Consider the following 21,786-nt stretch of genomic DNA (forward strand, 5'->3'; position numbering starts at 1 on the left):
TTTGTTGAGAAGATGAAATTCTGCGAATTAATCAGGATTTGTTTTCAATTTTCTCAAATCTCCTAGATGAATAAAAATAGCCGTTTGCGGTCAAAGATAAACAGAAACAGAGTGTTGTGATTTATTTTAATAAGTAACTAAAGAATACTGATACGATTTATACTTGATCGTTTTAATTTTATTTTTATTAAGCTTTAACATTAAACACGCATTTTCAAATTCAGATATTATGTTTCAAGTAAATGGAAAACTGGGTGCATATCATTTTGTTTATCGACGGATTGACGGCGGTTATATCTATCTAATGAAATAAGAGATAAAAAAAATTATTAGAGACAGAATTTTTGCGATTATCATTTAATATTTTTTACACTTTTATCCAATTTTACTTTAAATTGAAGAGAAACGTATTAACGTATAGAGGTACAGTTATCTCGAGGTTCTACCTTAATTGAAATAAGAAAATCGCTCCAGGCTATTCTTTTTTTAAGTTTATATTTTCCTTATAATATTTATATTCTAATTAGAAATATTGTGAAAATAAATCTTGTAGCGAATAATAATTGAGAAGCCAGAAGAAACATTATATAAAATAAAAAGAGTAGGTACGGTTGGCTTTTAATTATTACGTAACATGATTTCCAACCATACAAATCTTATACTATTCCTAACATTATCGTACCCAAGAACGTTTGTAACTGTACGTAGCCATTTCATCTATGTAGATAATAAACTCCAAATTTTAATAATGTGAGATTATAGTGCAATAAAAATAATAAATATCGCGTTCATCAGTTCGCGGGTATAATAAGCAGAAACAATAGTTTGGTTGTCGGTACGATCGCCTTCTTTGTAAGGATAGCCATAGCGAATCCAAGTCCAGCTATATCCTGTTATCTAAAAATTGACATTAGTCAATTGTCGAACCTTGTAAGTGAATTGTCATTAGAAAATAGCCAATTACGAAACACGAAGACCGACTGACCGAAGTGAACTTTTGTTTTTTGGATTCAAGTTGGTATTTTGGATGATTTTTGGATACGTTAATTAAAATGGGTTTAGCTACAGTAATAGAAAATGAAGCCCATTTCCAATCAGAAATGGCCAATGCAGGGACTAAACTGGTTGTTGTAGATTTTACAGCAACTTGGTAAATATAACCTTTGTTTCAAAATCTCCTAGTCATCGTCATTATTGAATCATGTTTAAACATAATATTTCTCATTAAAGGTGCCCACCATGTCAGCGAATTGCTCCATTTTTTGAGCAATTACCTGCGAAATTCCCAAGGGCAGTTTTCTTAAAAGTGGATGTCGATAGATGTGCAGAAACTGCCAGTACTCAGGGCGTCACTGCTATGCCGACATTCATATTTTATCGCAATAGAGTGAGTATTGACGTGAAGTAATAATAATTTATTATATTTTGAGAAAGCTTTGAGAATATAAGAAAATTATATGATGCCTTCGTCATTTAAAATTTTAGACAAGAGTTGACCGTCTTCAAGGTGCAGATAATTCTACTCTAGAAAATAAAGTAAGGCAACATTACGGCACAGAAGATGCTGGGGATGAGGATAATTCTGTTGCTGGACATGTATGTATACCAAAAATGTAAAACAATGTTCTACTTGTTCATTACTCTGGTTCATAAGTTGTATGTAATTGTATAAGGTTCCTTTCAACCACCTTATTTTACTTACAGATGGACTTAGTGACTTTTATAACCAAGAGTGAATGTGAATGTTTGAATGAGGCAGATAACCATCCACTCACCCATGCTTTAACTAGTGGAGGTGGATACTTGGCCAGTGACTGTGATGAACAGCTAATTATAAATATATCATTTAATCAGGTATGAAGTAGCTGACTATTACATATAAAATAAGAACCAACTTATACTATGTGCATTATGTTAAACCTTACAGAGTCTATGCCCAGCTTTAAAGATTATTTATTAAAATAATTTACATAAATTACAAGAAATATTTTCATGTTTTAGTTGGTTAAACTACATTCCCTTAAGATCAAAGCACCAGCTGATAAAGGACCTAAGTTTATAAAACTGTTTATCAACCAACCACGAACTCTTGATTTTGACCAGGCCTCTGGGAATGCATCAATTCAGGAGTTGGAGTAAGCATTGTTAAATTTAAGATTTTGAAATATTTCTTTCTTTGAATACCAAGTATTTGTTAATATGACATGCTAAATTTCAATTGCAATATCAATACATATTTGAGGTAAAATAATAAGTAACTGAAAAAGTAATTTGATAATGTATGAACAGATTAGCATAGAAATGCATACATGTCTGTCAATATTTCCCTTGGAGACTTCAATAACGCTTTCAGGTAATATAAAATGTTAAATCTAATAAAAGATATTACTTTTAGGATGACACCAAATGACTTGGAGGGTAACCCTGTACCCTTGAAATTTGTCAAGTTCCAGAGTGTTCAAAACATTCAGTTATTCATAAAAGACAATCAGGCTGGGGATGAAGTAACACAAATTGATCACTTAGCCTTTTATGGGTCACCAATATCAACAACAAACATGGGAGAATTCAAACGGGTCGCTGGTAAAAAGGGAGAAAGCCACTAGCCCAGACTTTTGCAATTGTGTCGTTAAATTTTAGAAGCATTAAAAAGGAGTCAACTATGAATAACATCACACATTAGAAATTATCCTGGTAATGTGTACTCGCTTCTTAGTAGCCCTGTTTAAAAGATATACTTAATTATATAGTAACAACACTTCCTCGCTCCTATATTGCCTTTCCGCTATTATCTTTGTTAGGTGAAGTTATTGTTGTTGGCTTCTAACATCTGTTATTTCTTGCACATCGCAAGCAACAGAATGGATTGACTTCTAAAATACGACATTAAATTGCAAAGTGATGAACTAAAATTAAGATGCATTTTAAGTATTTAAAGTTGCAAGTATCCTAAGAATCTGATTGTGTCAAAAGACAGTAAAATTGTATATTTCTGTATTAATCTAAGAATTTTACAGTTGTAATCAGTCAGGTAGCTGGTATTTGTATATTCAATAAATAAAAACATTATTAATAACTTTTTATGTCATTTTATTTCAGTCATCTTTTAACTCATATATTTGGATATATGCTTCAGTTAATGTTATCATTTGTGGTAATATACTTGTTACATGAAGATCTTGCATTTCATACCTGGAAAATACAAACAATATTGGCTTTAAATTAACACAAAACAATGCTGATGTAATATATGCCATATATGGTCTAAGATCCCGCTATACAACGACCTTCACCGAGATGCTTATTTAATGAAACTTATTTTATATTTAATTTAATATGTCAATAAATATAATCCATATGGGTTGCCTAGCAAATTTCAGTCCAGAGTATTTTAATTAATATTAAAAAAAAAATATTTTTTTAAACATTTCACCGGTATGATTATTAGATAAATTCTATACCAATCGAAAGTATGAAGCCCATAGAATATGCAAACGTTAGGTTGTTTTTAATCAATTAATTATTTATGTGTATATTTTTTATGTGACACTAAAGTACATATACATCTTTAGTATAAAAGAAGGTTATAGTGATACATATATAATACTACCCTGATTAAAAATATTGATTGAAAAAAGTTCAAAAAATTTACTACATGCAAATTATAAAAAACTTTTTTTTTTAAATATTAATTAAACATACTCTGGACTGAAATTTGCTAGGCAACCCATATGGATTATATTTATTGACATATTAAATTAAATATAAAATAAGTTTCATTAAATAAGCATCTCGGTGAAGGTCGTTGTATAGCGGGATCTTATACTAATAGTATATATATTATCAGGTGTTAACTTTGTTTTTGCAATTTATTTCACACAATTTTATCTGAAATTGAATTTAAACTCAGATGTTAAAAATCACCATGTGTTAACAAGTTTGACCGACTATATAGTTTCATAGTGTGGTTCAGAAAACTACTATAATTAATTTTTAAATATCAGTAAAAAAATCAATTTAGTTTTCTTTATTTAAGGTTAACCAATTAATATTTTATGAATATTTATCAGACTAAAATTTAACTTGTTATTTATTATTTTTTTAATAATAAATCTAATTTGTTTCCTATCTTTTGCTATTTATAGAGTTTTCCCAGACTCACCACTGCTGTGTAGGTTTGTGCAGTACATGTGCTCGGTAGGTGCCCTTTTCTGGTGTACCATCGTGAAGTATATTACCTACTAACTCATAAGTTGTCTTCCCTTTGTATTTTGCTTTAACTTCTGGTGTCAGGATATCACCAAAATCTACATTTCTGCAACAAATCGGAATAATAAATAATATCTCAGTGGTTCCAAATTCTTTATAATTTAGAATACCTACCAGTAATTAAACAACACTAAGAAAGCTCACTATAAAGGAAAAAAATTAAAACATCTCTTTATTTCGTCCATATATAAAAGGAGAATTTAAAAGTCCCATTAAACCCTTAAGTAAAAAAGGGCTACTAAATGCCCCACTCAATATTTTTTTTAAATATTAGGTCCTTACATATGAAATTGGCGTTTTGTATGGGAGGAACAAAAAGTCGAATATTTTTAAATATAATATATTTAATTAATCAAAGTATGAACCATTGTTTTCTATGCACTTTTGCCATCTCATAGGTAGTTCATTTATCCTTTTACTAAAAAAAACCAGTCGGACGGGAATCAATAAAATCTGTGAAGGCGATTTGGACTGCCCCATCAGAGTTAAATTTTTTCCCTTGCAAGAACTTGTCCAAATTTCGAAAAAAATGGTAATCTGTTGGAGCAAGATCCGGGGAGTACGGAGGATGTCTTAGACATTCCAATCGAAGCTCTTCTAATTTGGTAGCCGTCTGTTGTGCAGTGTGTGGTCTAGCGTTGTCGTGAAGTAGCAGTGGCGTGGAGCGATTGACCAGCCTAGGTTGTTTAGCCGCTAGCTTTTGCATCATGGTTTGCAATTTCTGACAAAAGACATCAGCCGTAATAGTCTGGCCAGATTTGAGAAAACTGCAATGAACAATACCGGCACTAGTCCACCAAACGCTTACAAGTAACTTTTTTGGGGTTAATTTTCGCTTGGGGCAGGATTTGGCTGGCTGGCCAGGATCCAACCATTGCGCTGAGCGCTTCCGATTATCGTAAAGAATCCATTTTTCATCACAGGTAATGATTCGGTTTAAAATACCTTCATTATTGTGCCGGTTCAGTAATGTAACGCAGCAGTCGACGCGCGTTTGCCGGTTTGCTTCGGTCAATTCGTGAGGTACCCATCTTTCAAGCTTTTTAATCTTCCCAATTTGCTTCAAGTGAATTAAAACAGTTTTATCACTAACACCGCAGCCTGTAGCTAACTCGGACGTGGTTTGCGATGAATCCGCTTCCACAATAGCATTCAATACTTCATTATCAACTTGGGTCTCAGGCCGTCCACGGGGCTTGTTCTGCAGGTCGAAATTTCCAGAACGAAAACGTTGGAACCAAAAACGAACTGTGTTTTCTTTTGCAACATGACCGCCATACACATCATTCACCCTTGGAGTCGTTTCCGCGGCACTAGTGCCACGGCGGAACTCGTACTCGTAAATAATGCAATACTTTAAGTTTTCCATTTTGTAAAATGAGTGACGCAAACAGAAAAAAACGGAAGAAAAAAACAAATGAATGACGGTCATCGAAGCACAAATACATGTGTAAATAGCTGTACAAATATTAATTTGGAATTCTTAACCAAAGAGGAGATATTTGAGGTCAAAGTGGCCAAAACGTAAAACGCCAATTTCATATGTAAGGACCTAATATAAAAAAAATATTTTTACAGCTGATTGCTATTTTTATTTTTGTTTAATTCTTTTTTGTTGTGTATTTAGTGTAAATAGTTAAAAAATAACTAAATGTATATTACTATAATTTATCCAAGTAGACTGAAGAGTTTACGATTGTTTCACTGTTTAAACATAATTACGGACGACACAGTAACCGCACATTTTGACGAAAGTTTAAAAGGTAATGACGAAACGATATGTTCGAATAAAAGACAAATGTATACACTTGATACATAGATACACAAAATACGTTTATAAAATGTAATTAGATTAAACTTACTTGACAGGAAAATTAACAACTGTGGGATTTTTCTCTACAAAAAAGGTATTTTTAGTAAACCTCTTAATATAAAGTATGAGGTAAGGTGGCAGCTGAGTAATCTCAAACCTTTTCAAGAAATTTTCTTTATATGTTTTGTACTCTTTCGATGTTTGCCCATTGAATTTTGATAATAGTTGGTACAGGTTAACCTGTAATGTGAGAAATTAGAAAGTTATTATTAACATTTCTTCTTGATTTGTTTCTTATTGTTTACACAAGTGCATAAAACCTGTAAGTCAAAGGTTGATTTTTAGCAACACAAAAAACTTTTCCCATTAAAAAGCAGACCTACTAGCCTTTTGACTTGTATTGCCCCACTGAGTCCTATGAGAATTATTTTGGGTATGTTCCGATATACACTGCGACCACTGTACAGAGTACCGTCAATTTAGTATACTGTGAAACCGTTTCTCTATAGCCAGCTATACTGGTTACAATTTAAAACGGAACGCAGTCCAGTATACTAGTCAGCTTCGTTTTTCGACACAGTTTTCAAATGAGTGCATCAATCAAAGCAAGTTTTTCAATTCAACAAGAAAAACTATTATTGGAGTATTATCGCATTAAAAAAATCTATATTAATATTAACTGTCAATTGAATTAATACTACAAGTAAGTTAGAATTTTAAATGTTTGTCATTAAACTGTAAGTTATATCAGCCGTTAGGCATTCAAGTGGTTTTGATTGATCACGTGATCAAAGCACTGCGAGTACCTTACCTCGAAAACGCCAGTGCTCGCAGTAGAAGTATAGCGGGGATTTGTGACGTCATATATTTCCCTAGGACGCTGCGGCTGTATACTGCGTGCCATAGCGGAACGAATTTTTGAACAGTGGGAGCACTATACAGTACTCGCAGTGTATATCGGAACATACCCTTTATATTTCACGGAAAACACAAGAACATGACGTGGGGGCTGACATGACAATTGGCATTATACATAAACGGACAAAAAAAATCTTTCTATTCCTAGAATTTTTGCATAAATTGATTATACTGATACTAATATAATAAAATAATGTTAGTATTTTACCTGTGGTATAATATTTTCTCTAAATTCGTCAGTGAATAGTGGCGTTGGCGGTAAGTCACACGTGAGATAAAGGAAAGGGGACTCTGTTATCATCTCATTATATTCCTCACTGTTTAAATCTACCTTAGCAGCATCATCTGCATCCGGTGGTGGAAGTTTTCTAGAAAACACAGAAATCTATTAACAATATTCAATTATTTAAAGTTTATAATTATTTATCTAATGTTAGTTAATAATTGCTTTTTTTTGCTGATTTATATAAGAAATTACTTACACAGACATCCTCTATCAAAACAATGAATTTTTTTAAAGCTTGTTAATTAACCAAAAGGTTTATTGCGATACAAAATGAAAATTCATACCTTGTATAAATTCTCATGTGGCCCAAAAATGACTTATAAATAATTGAACTATCTGGTTTCTTAGTTCCATTCAGTGCCATGTGTAATGAATTCAAAAACCACGACATGAAATCAATCGGATCACCTGTAAACAAAAATAATAATACTTATTAAATAATAAATGTGAAACAAAGCTGGTACTTAATGTATCGCCTATTTGCGCATCTTTCAGGTCTAGGTGTATACTAAAATCTTTATTTACTTTTACCACACTCTATATGAAATGTATTTTTAATTATAATTGATAAAATACTTAGCTTAGAACTTTTTGCTAAATTGAATGAAATATAGAAAAACCTTTGATAAAATAAACATTTTATATTCCTTTATTATAATTTGGTGAACTTATTTAAATCTGTACTAAAGAGCATGAGTAACTGTTAACTCTTAATGAATGACTCTGACAACGAGTGTAAGATTGAAATTAGTATACAGTATTACATAAAAAACATGCACAATTTATGAAATCAATCAATGTAGCAAAAACTTACTTTGTTTAATAAACTGAAACCGCTTCTTTGACCATAAAACTACAGCTTGCAACATTTCATGAGGTGATACATGAGCTTTGAATGCTCGGGGGTTCCATAATTTCCTTAATAACTCCCCAAACCGCTGCACAAGTAAAAATGAGGAGTCTCCAGGTGGCCGTTTGATGTTTGCATAGTTCTCCTCACGTAGAAAGTAATTTCTTAATGGCCGAACTTGAGCTAGACACTAAAATTAACATTTTAAATTTAGAATTAGTTTTTTGCAAGATATATTTGAAAGTGAAACTACCACATTGATTTTGTAATAGTAAACAATTTTTTAAATATATTCAAACCTGTAATATAACATTACAATAATCATTGGCTTTAATATTATTAAGACCAACAATCCCAGGCATGTACATTGAGCCGTCAATTGCTCGAGACATCTTAGTATTATAATCAAGTTGTTTTATTTGCTCCATTGTAAATATGGGATTGAGCACATATTTTATGTCATTAAGTGATGAATCTGAAAAAGTTTAAACTTATTAAAAGAAAAATTCTTTATCATTTCTTTAGAAATTTTTACAAGTGTAAAAAAGAAACTATTGATTACTGTTTACAAAAGTTCCCTTTAATATGTAACTTTTTTAAGAATTTAAAATTTGTATGTTGATATAATTATATTTACGCAAACTATTTCTCAAAACAATATATTTACATACCTATGACTTCATAATTATCAGGCAAGCAATAAAATTTCAAAGTATTTAAATTTAGGAACACATGATGCCCATCTGCAACTGAGTGTGTGTATGCATGAGTGTTCGTACCTCTACCCTAAAAAGTACAATTAAACATTCATAAAGGGTTCTTTAGATTTTTTTTTAATCTTTGTCGTCAACTAACTGATAGATTCAACAGACTATAAAGGAATTTAAAAAAAACATTTTAAACCCAAAATTATCTATCTGTTTCATTCATGTGCTCTGATTTAACCAGTATGTACTTTATTAAGAGACCTAAATATAAATTAGTTTCCAAGAAATTGTACAATACCTAGGTCAAACAAATTTGTGGCCATTGAACCATGTACCATTAAAGTGGTATAGAGAATATAGGCAAAATCTAAATACATATTACAAAAATATTTACCTGAAAATATTTTCCACAAACAAGACAAGCATAAACGTTAATTCTTGTCAGCGAAACAGAGCATAGCTTTTCAAAATCAAAATCCAAAACATGCCGGTTAATTGTATCCAAGTATGGACATTGAATCTGAATTTTTGTGTTTTTAGATGGAGGTTCTGGAACATAAATTAGAGTTGATACATTTTAATATCTTTGTTTAACAATCATTTTTTTTTAAACTAAACAAAATGCAGAAAATAACACAATCTACAAGTTACTATTCTTGTATCTTTAGTCATCTGGTAACCTATCTGGTTATGTTTACAGTTGTGTTTTGAAAGTTATTTCTTCTATGAAATAAAGCAATTCTAATTATAAGGTATCCGGGACTTCTTACTCAATTTACCTGATACTTCAGACGAGTTTTCTTCATCGATTTTGCGCTTTTTCTTTGGACCTTCACTCATTTTCACCTATTAGGTTAGATTCTATACTAGTTAATACAAATTACAACAAGTTATTGGAACTTATAAAATGTATCCAAATGCAAACGGGGTTCACTTATCAAACCATGTAAAGCATCTGTAACATTATTATTTTATTAAACGGAAAACTATGATAAAATTAGAATGATAACACAAAAGCTAAATAACTGAAAATTGAAATAGGGTTGCCAAATGCCAACTCCTCCAAAATGTTCCCCCTAAGACTAACTTCAAATACCCCTAAATGTCGATCAAAAACCCCCTAAAGTTTTTGTTGTACACTTGGTTTGAGAGGTTCAAATATGAATTAAAAATACGTTGAAGTTGTAAAAAATAGCTGTTGTATGTATGTGATCACAATTTACATATTTATATATGTTAAACAATGACCGAATAGTATTAATGATAATAACAATGAGATGAAACGATTCTTATTTTCTTGTTTTAACTTTTTTTTCTTCGAATTCAGTTTTTCTTAACGTTTCTTGGCAGACAATTTTTTGCGTTTTCATCAATTTCTTTTCATACATAATTTTTAAAGCTTTTTGTACTTTTTATCTGTTCTGTTACAGTTAAACAAGACAGAATTAAAATAAAAAAAGAATTGCTTAAATGTGCTTTTTTTCCTTCTAATACAATATGAATAAATGTCATTGGGCTTCTAATATTTCGTCGAAGGCATTGGCCTGGATATCGCGCTGCGTTTTGCTGTCGCTTATATTTTTGAAATCGTACATATTGACGTTAAATGATTTGATCATACGGTCAGAAGGAACAAATTTGACTGTTTGTTTGTTGAAATATATAAATTTTAAAGAATCGTGTTTGCGGAGAAAAATATTCTTGAATAAAGTACCCCCTAAAAAATCCTCCTGGACATCTTGATTACCCCTAAATTTGGGTGGAAATCCCCAAGTTGGCAACACTGTATTGAAATCACATTGAATCATTAAATTTGGTCAGAAATTAGGGACACATGGACATACAATCGGTTATTAACTTTAATTTTTGAAGTTATACTTCTTTAAGCGCGTTATGAAAAATTGATGAGAGTGAAATTTTAAGATGCGCGCGCACCTGAGACCAACATTATCAGTGTGATTATAGCTGGCGCGAGCGAGATGGGAATAAGACAATCTACAAGTAAAAAGAAATAGAATATGCGTGAAGTAAGCAGCTATGCCACGAATTTTGAATGACCATAATGACCTTTGTAGTACTTTTTAAACAAATAAAGGAGTTTTAATTATTTTTTCAAAGAAATTTAGCAATGCTTTTTCACAAAGACCGATTATTACTTAGTTAAAAGGTTATGAAACATGCCTAGTTATTAAATTGAATAATAATAATAATAATAATAATAATCTTTATTGACATATTTGTAATTACAGAAATCCTATGAAGACTCTGACACCTAAACTAGGCTTTAGTGCCTGTATCTCAGGAGTCAGTGGCTTCTCCCAATATAATTCGTAACAAGTGTCAAGAGAGCTTATTCAAAATTTTACAAGACAATACTTTTTATAGACATTTGTAAATTCCAGATATTACATCTAATTATCTTCTTACACATAATATACTTAAACAAAAATAACATATATTGAAAAAAATGTTTCAGTATAAATTACAATGAATATAATAGGTAATAAAATAGGTACATACACATAAAATATTAAAATACATAAATATACATAATACATAAATATACATAATTATACATTTTACATATGGGTATATGTAACACTAGTATAAATATATAAATTATACACATAATTAATGAATCAAAATAACTAAAATATTATTGTAGCATGTTAGTTAAATAGATCTTCTGTTTCCTCATAATTTAAGGACAAAAGCCAAGTCTTAACAATTGATTTGCAGTCATGTAGTGAAAGAGGGTAGAAATTTAATTTTTTGTTTATTTTATTATATAGAAAGACTGAGAGATATGCTCGTTGTCGCCTTGCGAAGGTAGTACGGAATTTTGCTGTGGGGAGTACATTTGGTATACAGCGTTTGTTACTGCAAACCTCTGGGTTATAAGGGGTATGGACATGTTGTTTGGCTATTATATTAAAGACGAATAACTGTCTAACACTGAGGAGCTCACACTGTTTATATAAAAGTGTGGTTGAAAATCTGTAGGGTTTGAAAGTCATTACTTTTAGTAAAGATCTGTGGGCTCTTTCAAGCTGAATTAGATGTGACTTGCACGCTCCACCCCACACGCTCACGCAGTATCCAATAACCGATTTTACTAAGGCAAAGTAAACAGTGCGGAGTAGTTCAAATTCCGCGGCATAACGTAATTTTTTGAATGTCCAGATTAGTTTTCGCGTGCGTGCCGTTATAATCTCAATGTGAGGAAGCCAACTCAATTTATTATCTAATTCGATACCGAGGTATTTAATGGTATTGGATTTTGTTATATTAATGCAAGTACAATTGCGCTCAGAGACACATATGTGTATTTTAAGATTAATATCAGTCATATGGGAATTAATAGTTTGGAACTGAATATACGAAGTTTTAGAAATATTTAAAGTAAGTAAATTTTCCCTGAGCCATCTAGCCACCTTCTGCAGTCCGCTTTCGGCAATATTTTGTATCTCGGTCCAGGTGTCCCCATAAAAAACTATAGCCGTATCATCGGCATAGGTAAACAACCTGCAACTAGTTAGGGACATATTACATAGGTCGTTTATGTAAATAAGAAAAAGACTTGGACCAAGAATACTGCCTTGCGGAACTCCAAAAGTTACATTTGCGTCGGAACTAATATAATTATTAATCTTAACCCTTTGCACCCGACCACTAAGGAAATCTTTAAAAATAAGCAGGGCTGAGTCTCTTATTCCAATTCGCTCCAATTTGTCCACAAGTATAGGTATTGAGACGGTATCAAATGCCTTGGCAAGATCGAGGAAGACACCAAGGCACTTTTGATTCCTGTCAAGTTTTTCTGTGACAAACTCAATCAAGCTACCCACAGCGTCTTCTGTTGACATACCCATTCTGAAACCAAATTGTGAGCTGGACAGAATATTGTACCGATTTAAAAACTGTATTAACCTCACGTTAAGCATCTTTTCTAGGATTTTTGATAGTGCTGTAAGCACAGAAATCGGTCTGTAGTTTGCAACACAATCCCGTGCCCCACCCTTGTGAACAGGAGTAATGAGAGACCTTTTAAAGACTTTTGGAAAGCAGCCTTCCCTAAAACATGTCTGAAACAAGATAGTAAGCGGCGATACAATGACATGTCTTACCATTTTTAGAAATCGAGCTGGTATAGAGTCCCAACCAGTGGCACAATCATTTTTTAAGCTTAAGATGAGAGATTCCACCTCAACCTCATCTGGTGGCATTAGTACGAAGGAGTTAGTCAAGCAATTAGATCTTGTACATATGTAGTTATACTTACACCCTGTAAGTTTTTCAGCTAGCTCTCTACCAACATTAGAAAAATAACTATTTATGTCCTCAACCGCATCCAATGCGTTACAATTCCTAATTAACTCATCGGCAGAAGATTTTTTACTTGAACTATCGGTGACATATTTTATTGCAGCCCAGGTTTCTTTATTTGATTTTGCACTTTTTAATAAGAATTTATCGTGTTCGCGCTTCAATTTTCTAAGTAATGAGCAACAAAAATTCCTGTACCTTTTATAGGTTATTTTAAGAATTTCATTTTGGGGGTCCCCTTTTAAATTAAGATGCAGTTTATCCCGGTGACGGATACAGCGAAGTAGGCCCGGAGTCATCCAGGGCTTAAGAGATTTTTTGCGCCTGGGTACACGGACTTTTTCAGTGTTAGCTTTAATAGCAGATGACAGAATTTCAACAAATCGAGTCGCAGCAGACTCGGCGTCTTGCTTGTTAGTCATAAAAGTAAAATCAGCCAATTCAACATATTTTATAGCTTCACTAAAATTTACTCTTTCAACAATGGAAGGGCACTGAGTATTAGTCCGTTTACTGTTAAGGGATAGATTTATTAGAATAGAGTCGTGATCAGTTACGGTGGAATTTATAACTATAACACTAGTTTGTAAAACAGTTTTAACCATTACATGATCGAGACAATTTCTTAATCGTGTTGGATATGTGTGGCCTGGCAGAAAACCCAATTCGCTGGTTAAATTTAAGTAAGAGTTACTGTTTCTGTCACCGTTTCCAGGTTTTATATCGATATTTATATCACCTATTAAAAATATATTCTTAGATTTTATAGATTTAACAATATCATTCAAAGCATTCAAAAAGCGCTCAGTGTAGTAAAAGGATGGTGATCTATAAATAGCTAAAAGTACAATATCTGGTACTATTTTAGCTAGCAGAAAGTTAGCATCTTTAGGATTAGGTTCTTCAATTTCGCAATTTATATTTTGTTTAGCATAAATTATAATACCGTCATTTTGATTTAAGCATTTTTTTGTGAAATAAGAATTATAATCCTTGAGACTGGGTATGGGTTTATTATCGTTTAACCAGCATTCAGTTAAAATTATTATATCTGGATCAAAGTACAGACGAGCTATATGGGCCAAGAATGCATCAATATTTTTGTAAACGCTACGGATATTTTGTGTTATAATTTTTAGGGAGTTTCCTGATTTTTTTACTAAATCATTACAATTATTTATATCACAACTGTAGGCAGTTGCCACTGTTATATTATCAATATCATTATTTATATTATCAATAAATCTAGCCATTTGTAAAATATTAAGCTTTTTGTCGCAGCTACTCGTGTCTGAGAAATGCTGACATTTTTACAAAGATAAGATCTCGATTTCAACATGATCACTAGACTAAGAATGTATAATTTTTTAGTTATGTAAAATACAATACAATGAACAGAGTATAAGTATGTATATAAAGTAAAACAATAATATAATATATAAAAAAATAAAATAATATCTATAAAAACAATAATTAAGTGCCGGATTTTCACAAACAGGAAAGTTATCGTAGGCCAGCGGAGTTTCCTGGGGGCCTCAAAAAGTCATTGTTTTAGACGAAGTTTATTTAAATCACCCTCACTATCAATTCTAATATGCCGTTTACCTTCATCTTGTCTCAGGTAGGTTCTTCCAAATGAGGTCCAGCAGAATTTATATCCATTTTCCTGAGCAAATGCACGAGCCAGATAATTTAATCGTTTTCCGCAGGGTGATAGACATTCTGAAATAAAAAATGGCTTTGCTGGTCCTTCCAAACTTAAGTGTGCCGTGTTCAATTTGTTAGCAGAATTCATTTTGTTAAATTTGCGTGCCTTTTCAATAATACCATCTTTCAATATAACGCTGCCCAATTCCACAATAATTGCTCCATGTCCAGTTTTACTTTTTGTACGATAAATATCCTTAATATCCTGTTTCTGTATGGGAAAATCAATAACATCTGCAGCTTTTGAAGCAATTTTACATAAACTATCCTTATTTTCACCGGTAATCTTAGGAATATTTCTTAGTTCAAGTTTAGTTGAGGCAGACGTTCGTTCCAGCGACTCGATTTTCTTTTCAAGCTGATCAATATACAGACGATCTTCATTCCTCTGTTTTTCCAACTTCTCGTATTTAGCTTTCATATCTTCGTACTGCTTAGAGACAAAAGCAATGGAGTCTTTTATTTCTGTATTTTGTGTCAAGATTTCTCTCATGGAGGATTGCAAGGAGGTGAATTTACTTTCATTTTGAGAGTTTGCTTTAGCAAGCATATCCTTAATTTCGGTTATGAATTTTTTAATATAGGACTCATCCTGCTTGCGCCTCATAGTTACATTGCTTCGCTCCTCATTAGATAAATCTGGCGCGGAGCCCGAAAAAGAAGCTTTCGGCGCGTTCAACCTAGCTTCCTTTAAGTCTTCGGGAGTGGGGGTGCTGGGAGGTGTGCGCTTAAGAGGCATATTTCTGACAAAAGATGACACCAGAGTACACGAAAAAATAAACTTGGACCAGCCCCCTATAAATTTCCGCTACCCGCTATCGCTTATGAATTACGGCAACTTACAAAGCTTGCGTATCGATGATGCGCGCAGACGGAGCGTACAACTTAAGCTGTCTCACAAGTGTTGTCCCGTTCGCACAGATGCACTTACTGCAACGCAACTCATGCGCTCCTGGTACACACCTTAATTTATTCGCACGGAATTTATTTTTAATTTGATTTTTAAGTTATAAAACAAATAGAATGCACACGTCTAAACGCTTCCGCGGTCCAGGGGGGAGAGGAGAATGAATAATATACTAAAATAATAATTATTAATTAATTATTATTGAATTATATACTAAATATTATTAAATTATTAACGTTAAATATTAATTATTTAATATTTAAAAAAATAAAGAAAGCCAAAGAAGTATAACTTCTTACGCGCGTACATAAGTACACGCAACATTTTTTTTTTTTATATACATGCATAGTATTAAATAATTCAATTAGGAAAATTCATCTTTTTTTTAGTTTCCATTTTTTATTCGCGTCAGTCTGACCAAATCGTTAATAATTAAGCTTTAGACGTTTCGCAAATTTAAACCTTGATGTATTGATTTAAGGTCCAATTCCACAATGTATCTGAGGAAAGATACAAATGAATTAAAACCGTAACCATATAGCACGTAGGTTCATAATCCCTTAAAAAAAACATTCGTTTTACGAATTTGTCCTGAGGAGTTTAACATTTTTTACCCATCTCAAAAAAGTGTACAACGCCGCTAAAGAAGTTTTCACTTCAAAAAATCGCTTTTCGAAATAACAACGCGTTATAATTGTGAAAACTCATTACATAAATAGGGAAAGTTACGCTGAAACCGCTAGCAAACTTTACCAAATTTTCAGCCGAGAAAATGCACCTAATGTGACAACCATTCGAAGTGGTCAAAAAATTTGAAGAAACTGCGTCAATTATGGGTAATAAGAATCTGTTGCGTCAACGTACCGGTCGGTTTCTTGAAAACATTACTACTGTAAACGAGTGTCGTCGAAAACCCGAAAACATCAATTCGACATTGTTCTCAACAACTTCAAAAAAAAAACATTCTCCGATGAAGCGCAGTTCCATATTAATGGCTTCGTCAATACACAAAATTGTCGAATTTGGGACTCAATGCAATCCATGAGAAACAAATGCACCCACAACGAGTAACTGTCTGTACGGATTTTGGTCAGGCGGCGTGATTGGACCTTACTTTTTTGAAAATGAGGCCGAAATTACTGCGCAGAAATCTGAGGCTCAGTCCTCAGACATTAATGCTAGTAATGCCACTGATTATGCAATAAATTTTAAATAAGGTTAAATGTTTTATGAGATTGAGAGAGTTAAATTATTTCTATTTTAAAATTAAAATTTTACTTTTTATTTGTAATAACAGTTTATTGTGTATTTAATGGTGCATATAGCAAAACGTCAACAATACAATACAATAATTGATTACGTCACAAAGGCAGTAGGTGTTTCAATATTTCATAGTCATATAACATTATTATAGTTACCTATAGTGTGAAATACATAATATTACATTTTGCCTGCTTATTGCTAGTCTATCGTACAAAACAGCGAAAGATTAAAAGATAACTATTTTTTCTGAATTATAACATATTAGTTTAATAATTTCTTACTTAAACAACATAATAAAACCTAAAATTGAAATAAATAAATCACAGTGGTTTACAATAAAAAACATCTCATATTAAATCACATATCTAAATCTGAAAAATTTATTAAATTATAATTACATTTAGTATTTTACCATTGTAAAATCAACATCATTGTCATCTACACAATAGAAAAGGAAGAAATTATTCACAATTACTTTTTCTTTTTATTATATTCCTTTTTAAGCTATTTCCCCAGCTTAAACCTATAATTATTTTAATATAAATTGTGTATTACTAAGTTATAGTTTCCAATATTATAAGTGTCCTTAAAAAGATTTTTATAGGCAAAGATTGTTTTTAGTGAGAGGAAATATAGCAAAATGTGTAGACTGTAAACACACTAAACAATACCTGTATTGTAACAAAATAGTTATGTGTAAAAAAGTTGTTGTTTATCTTATGCTATTTAAATTTGAAAACCTGTACAATCAACTAAAAATTACTCTATATTATAATACGATAATTAATAATTGACTTTATATAACATAAAAAGGGAATTTATAGCAAGTTATATACATGAATACCCCTTGCCCAAAAATAAAAACTAAGTGACTATAATCTTGTTCACAGCCATAACGGTGTCACTGTAATGTTTATTCTACTACTATATGTTGTCATGAACCTTTTCGTATTTTGTATAAAATAAGGCCTTTTGTGCAATTATCATCCCTTATCATGTCTTGTTGTTATAAATTTCACAACCAATATAGTGATTTAAAACTATGCTATCAATACTTTTATAATTCTTTCGATATTTGATCTACACATTGGACAACTGGTGATATCTTTCTGTGAACAACTTTGACAACAACACATGTGACCACAAGGCACAAACACTACCTGAGACTTACATTCCATACATATTACACACTCCCCATCCACAGACATATTATTATCTATTTGACTTAAGACTTCAATTTCAGAATCTTCAGAAGGTAATGGTGGTGCACTTGTGTTCAAAGATGTAAACTCATTTCCATTTTTACTAACAACATATTTATTAATAGCCTTTATAATATTTTCTTGGTCTGTTTTCAAGGATACTCCTGATAGTTTCAAATCTTTGGCAGTGATATTCAATAAGGATGTATCGGAAAACAAAATATTTACCAAAAATGGTAAACAGTGTATGACACCTTCTTGTAATAGATAATTTACAAGAACTGGATCCAAAGATTTTCCAATGCTTAGTAGAGATGGAGGTGCGCAATCTAACAACTTTTTATAGCTCTGCAACCAAAAATCTGTCTTATTATTACTTTCATTTTCTGCTTCATGCAAAGTATCAATTAATTGCTTCCTCCTTTTATTTTTCTGAATAAAAAGGTCATCCAGTAAAGTAACTAAATGTATTCTCTGTTCAAGCAGCTCATTATAATTATCAACAATGTTAATTTTTCTCTTTTCCTGTTCAATAACACTTAATTTAGCTAAATGTGATGAAACTAAAGATATCTCCTGATTCAAACTCCAGCTTCTAGCATCAACTTGGTCCAATAATGAAGATACCATTGCTTTCTGTACATCTTGATCCTCTAAAAGTAGTTGTACTTGTCCTTCTCTAAGCTGATCTTTTGCATTTAGTAATTGTTCCAATTTCCCATCTACCTCAGTTTCTTGAATCAACAAGTCCTTTTTAACATCATTTAAATTATCTTTATAATATTTCATATAATTTCCTACTGAGCAGTTTTCTTCTAATAGTTGTTGCATTGTTTTTAAAATGTCACTTCTTTTAATGTTATCATAGTTTTGTCTAGTAATTTCTAACAAATGGTCATGCTCTAACTGCTCATGTGCTAGTTGTTGTTGAATGATTTCAGGCTTTAGTTTATCATATCCTATGAAGTTATTAATTAAACATTCAATATTTTGTTCTTCCTTTTGTATAGTATTTATTAATTTCTGTCTTTCTAGTTCCCTTCCTTCATGTATTTTAGATATTTCTATATCTAAGCTAAGTTGTTCTTTTAAAACATTTGACAACATTTTTTCTCTCTGTACTTGGTTTGCTTTATATATTTGGTCTTCCTTTTGCTGAACAGCTTGTTCTGCTTCTTCCCATGTAATTTTGGGTTTGGTAAAGAGGTCCACGGCCTGATTTCCACCATAAGCTGTTAATATATTATCACTATCTGGCACGGGTGGGGTATATGTAATATTTGCTTGAAAACAAAGAAATTTCATTATTGCTTCAGTACCCATTATAGTAACTTCAGGGGGTGGTATATAAAATTGTTCACAATCCAATTCAATTGAGCATAAGTTTGAAGCAAGACATAGTTCTATACAAATTTCAGTCAAGTCTTTGTTACCTATAATAATTAGTTTACGTAAGCTTTTTAGTTGCCCCAAAACCGGATTTAATTTTTTTAAATTGTTTCTGGAGACATCTAGTATTTTGAGGGTTTGCAGAAACTTTATTTCATCTGGCAAGTAGGTAATTTGGTTTTCTTGTAAGTAAAGTTCTGTGAGACTTAGGAGAAACCTAATACTCTTAGGTATTTGTGTGAAATTATTTTTGCTAATGTTTAATGTTTTGACCAACTGAAGATCAGCTAATTGACCACCTTCTTCTAATGTTTTTAGCTTGTTATTTTGTAAATATAAGTAATCTTTACGAAAAACCTTACATATTGAAAATATTCCAGAAGGCAATTGTCTCAAATTGCAACCTGATAGATCAAACTCCGGTTCAGGTGATTCTCTTGCTATATAGAGCTTTCGCTCCAGTATTGCACGATATTCCGGAGAATTATGAGCGTGTCTATTAAACATCATTATTGTTCGGTTTACGCCCGACGCAGCACAACCCATTAAATAAAATTAAAGAGGATACAATGTACAAACTGCGTCATATAATAATAACCATTGTATAGTTTCATAGTTCACTTGCGACGTTACTAAGTTATTGCCTGAATTCTAGTACTAAAATAGATGACTCTAATTATTTAATTACATATTTTAATAATATTTTTTTCACAAAGTAATAAAAAGATGTCACTTCACCGTACATAAAAATATAACACTGAATAAATGACAAACACAAAACACTAGAGCTGTAGCAAACCGTATATTGTATTCGGTACTGAGTATGAGTATTGAGTAACGAGTCCGCCATCTAGTACCGAGTAACGAAACGTTACACACAAATACATTTCGTTACTCGCATTTTTCGTAGTATGAGTATCTACATGTATCAGTTTACGCAAGTACTATTGATGTGAGTATAGAAACATTTGCTGATCGTATGTTTTACGCATGCGCGAGCATATTCGGTGAATTTAAAAACGTAAGTTACAAAGATCGATGTTTGTTTATTATGTGAAGTATAATTTGAAAATTCGTCGTCCAAGTTTTTTACTGTTTATTAAAGGTATTGTATGTGTAAACAAAGTTTTAGATTAGAATAGAAAGAAGGTAAGAAAGTATTTTTTACAAATTAAAAATATGTAGGATTTGGGTAGGACATTTTAATAAATTAAATGCCACTTAACTTTCAAATAATAATTCTATTTCAATCACTCCTAATTTACACAGAGTAATTAGAGTAATATGAGTCAGGGATAAGCTCGCAAGATACAACTAGTGCACCGAGCCACGCCAGAGCCGAGACTGCCTGCGTAAGGCCCGCTCCGCCATTTATAACGACAGACTCAGTAGTGGGGAGAGTGGGGAGACTTGAAGAACCGGCTGTGACGTGCTCGATGCAGGTGTTGTTTGCTATAGGCGCGTACGGCGGTACAGGCGCCGACACGGCCATACTGACATGCGTGCGTCCTCGCACGCGCCTCATCCCATATCTCTGTTACATCAGTTACATAAATTAAGGCGCATAATTTTGGTCTGGTTCAAAGCCCTGCAAAACCATAACAATTAGTCATTTCTGCTAGTCCGGAATTTACATTCCCTGTAGCCATAGCCATTGCATAATTTTGGTCTAGCTCAAAGCTCTGCAAAAATAAAACAATTAGTCATTTCTGCTAGTCCGGAATTTACATTCCCTGTAGCCATAGCCACTGCATAATTTTGGTCTAGCTCAAAGCCCTGCAAAATTAAAACAATCCGTATTTTTTTTTTAACATGTGCCCTGCAACATTATTGGACCGGCATTAGCCCTTCAATAATATTGGACTGGCAACCCCTTTTTTTTTATCATGTGCCCTGCAACACTATTGGACCGGCCTTAAGCCCTTCAACAATGCTGGACTAGCAACCTATTTTTAACATGTGCCCTGCAACATTATTGGACCGGAATTAGCCCTTCAATAATATTGGACTGGCAACCCCTTTTTTTTATCATGTGCCCTGCAACACTATTGGACCGGCCTTAAGCCCTTCAATAATGTTGGGCTGGCAACCTCTTCTTTTTCTTTTTTTTTTTTTACTTGTGCCCTGCAACATCATTGGACTGGCCTAA

General features: G+C 32.3%; 2 protein-coding genes across 2 annotated transcripts; one reads left to right on the forward strand and one right to left on the reverse strand.

Annotated features, from left to right (window-relative positions):
* Positions 1-966: 966 nt before the first annotated feature.
* Positions 967-3,079, forward strand: LOC125056145 (thioredoxin-like protein 1). The gene is made up of 6 exons (XM_047659111.1): positions 967-1,150; positions 1,231-1,387; positions 1,486-1,596; positions 1,705-1,854; positions 2,002-2,135; positions 2,396-3,079. Exons 1-6 carry the CDS (start codon positions 1,053-1,055, stop codon positions 2,604-2,606), a joined length of 861 nt encoding a protein of 286 aa, XP_047515067.1. The 5' UTR covers positions 967-1,052; the 3' UTR covers positions 2,607-3,079.
* Positions 3,074-20,393, reverse strand: LOC125056144 (U4/U6.U5 tri-snRNP-associated protein 2). Its single transcript, XM_047659110.1, has 12 exons — positions 20,000-20,393; positions 16,648-16,730; positions 9,623-9,689; positions 9,238-9,392; positions 8,808-8,922; positions 8,436-8,611; positions 8,101-8,326; positions 7,571-7,694; positions 7,209-7,368; positions 6,132-6,322; positions 4,163-4,315; positions 3,074-3,192 (listed from the first exon to the last, which is right to left on the reverse strand). The coding sequence occupies exons 1-12, from the start codon at positions 20,181-20,183 to the stop codon at positions 3,096-3,098; spliced, it is 1,731 nt and encodes a 576-aa protein (XP_047515066.1). The 5' UTR covers positions 20,184-20,393; the 3' UTR covers positions 3,074-3,095.
* Between the last annotated feature and the right edge of the window lie 1,393 nt (positions 20,394-21,786).

The sequence above is a fragment of the Pieris napi genome, chromosome 14, assembly GCF_905475465.1.
Source record: "Pieris napi chromosome 14, ilPieNapi1.2, whole genome shotgun sequence".
Classification (NCBI taxonomy): Eukaryota; Metazoa; Arthropoda; class Insecta; order Lepidoptera; family Pieridae; genus Pieris; species Pieris napi.